The 2,445-nt window shown below is 64.9% G+C and overlaps 1 protein-coding gene across 1 annotated transcript; it reads left to right on the top strand.

Moving 5' to 3' along the window:
* The first annotated feature begins 232 nt into the window (after positions 1-232).
* On the top strand, positions 233-2,003 carry LOC129391948 (C2 domain-containing protein 2-like). Its single transcript, XM_055083567.1, has 2 exons — positions 233-888; positions 1,687-2,003. Exons 1-2 carry the CDS (start codon positions 616-618, stop codon positions 1,708-1,710), a joined length of 297 nt encoding a protein of 98 aa, XP_054939542.1. The 5' UTR covers positions 233-615; the 3' UTR covers positions 1,711-2,003.
* The last annotated feature ends 442 nt before the right edge of the window (positions 2,004-2,445 follow it).

Raw genomic sequence — 2,445 nt, 5'->3', positions numbered from 1 at the left:
CGGCGCGCGCGCACGGCGGGCCGGGGCCGCGGCCGCAGCGGGGGCGGGGTCGACAGGGGAGCTGGGCGCCGGGCCTTTCAAGGGGCGGGCGGGGCGCGCCGCGGGGAGCCGGGAGCGGCGGGGACGACCCGGGCGCAGGGGAGGCCCCGGCCCCGCCCCGGCCCCGCCCCCGCCCCGCAGGCCGCGCCCCCTCCCCCCGCCCCGCGGCCCCGCCCCTTCTCCGGCCGCCGCTGGGCCGCGGGCGGGACGCCTGGGGCGGCGCGCTGGAGGAAAGGCGCCCGGCCACAGCCCCGGGAGCTGCCAGCCGCCCGAGTCGGGAACGCGGGACACCGCGTCCCCACTGGCCTGGGGTGCGGGGTTAGAGGCGCAGTCCCGGGCCGTGGCCGTCGGGAGCCGGCCGGGCTTTTCCTCCCGCTCACCCCGCCCGCCGGCCTCTCGGCGCCCGGGGCCCGCGCCGCCAGCCGCCCGGATCCGCCCGCCGCGCCCCCTCCCCGCCCCCCGCGAGCCCCGGCCGGCCGCGAGCTGATGCCCTGAGCTCGCCGCCCGCGGGCTGTGCGCCCGGCCAGGGGCTGCCTGGGAAGTTGGGGCGAGGCGCGCCGGGTATGCGCCGTCACCATGTCCCGCCTGGACTCGTGGCTCGGTGAGGTCCAGTGGCTGGGCTTGGTGGCGCTCTTCGTCGTGGCCTTGGGCACCGTGGGCCTGTACCTGGCGCAGTGGGCGCTGGCCAGGGCGCGACCCCGCTCCCCGAGGCGGGCGGCGGAGCCCGGCGAGGGCCCGCGCCCCGAGCCGGATGCGCTGCTCGCCTGGGTCCTGGCGCTGACCAGCTGGAGGGGCCAGTGGCAGGCCGCCTGGGTGGCCGCCCTGAACGACGAGGCCAAACGGAGAGCGGTGAGTTTCCGTGAGGGCCGGTCGTGCTGCGGGGTCGGGCGCGGCGCTTTCGCGGTGCGGGTTCAGAGCGCAGCTCTTCTTCCCCGGGGCCTCGCCACAGCCCTGGACTGATTCAAGGGGCAGAGCATCCTTGAAAGTTAGGAGAAAGACCCTGAAGACTGGAGGACCCCTGATGGGGAATCAAGACAAAATGATTAGATTTTATTAACCAGACACGAGACGTGCCAGGCCCTAGGCTCCCCTGGAGGGACAGACTGGCTGTTGGAGAGACTTTTCGGGGTGCCCCTTCCCCTTCAGGCTCATGCGTGCCCTTCCTGGCGTCCCAGGTGGATTCCAGTGTTCAGGTGGACACACTGAACTGCTTTTGCACCTGAATAGCTGCGAACCAAATATGCTTCCACGTACAGAGCTGAACGTCGCCCGGCATGTTATTTCCAAAAGGTTTGCATTCCTTGGCGTTTAAAATTAGTGACCGTGGAGGGCTAGCCACTCGCCAGGCATGTGTTGGGGGCTTCAGGTACGTCTGTCATCTCTGAATCCTCACAAGTCCTGTGACAAGGGCGTTGTCAACCGTTTACAGGTGGGGAAACTGAGGCCTGGAAAGGTTAAGTAATCCGCCCAAGGTCACACAGCCTGTGGGTGGCAGAGCTGGGGATCTGAACCCACCTATCTCCTGCCTCAAAGCTCAGGGGCTTATGACTGAACTCCGCCGCCTCATGGTCCTGTGGTTATGTTCCTTGTCTGATTAATGACTGGGCGACTTATTTTTGCTTCTAAGACATCTTGTTTTAATGACAGGCTCCTGGCGTCTGCTACTTCTAGGTGTTCCATAGGAGGGATGGGGGCCTGGGGGGTTTGGGGTACCTCCCAGTCTTCGCCTGTCCTGATGGCTCCCAGGAGTACCACATTCCGCCACCTGCTCGGGAACTCAGTGGACAAGCCTGTGGCGCTTTGCTTTGGAAATAGTGAATGCTGTGTGTCTGGACCATCAACCTTCAAAATATTCCACGGTGGGCCTTCTGTCTGGTCTTTGCGCCTGGCCTTGACTGACTCACAGAGCCACCGATTTAAAAAACAAAATAGCTTGTTTTTGTTTGCAGACCGTGTTCTGAACCCTGGGGAAAAAAATAAATAAATAACCGTAACTTTTGGATGAAAAAAGCCTTCAAGGTCATTTGACTGCCATCTGCCTCGGTGCCTGGAGTCCGTGCCGCGGCCTCCAGAACCGGACAGCTCTTCACGGGGGCCACCCCAACTCTTGTGGGAACCCCTAAAGCCATGTGACCTAACCTGTGTGAGCAAACACAGATTTGTTTCCCCGCGAAGCTGCCGTCATTGACCGCTGGTTGACCTGGTGTCCTGGGCCTGGGTTCCGGGGCTGAGCGCACTGCAGCTGGAGCTGTGAGCGGGTGAAAGTCTTGTCCCAGCTGGATGAGACAGGGGGCTTGGCGGGGGCCACCGATTCTGCTCCTTAGCCTTTCGTGAGCTGTGACACGCGTGTTGGTGTCAGGTGAATGATCTGTACGGTCCTGGTCTCCCCCCTGGGACTCCTGAGAG

The sequence above is a fragment of the Physeter macrocephalus genome, unplaced genomic scaffold (genome assembly GCF_002837175.3).
Source record: "Physeter macrocephalus isolate SW-GA unplaced genomic scaffold, ASM283717v5 random_1363, whole genome shotgun sequence".
NCBI lineage: Eukaryota > Metazoa > Chordata > Mammalia > Artiodactyla > Physeteridae > Physeter > Physeter macrocephalus.
Note: the sequence above shows the minus strand (reverse complement) of the source record. Positions and strands in the feature narration are given on the sequence as shown.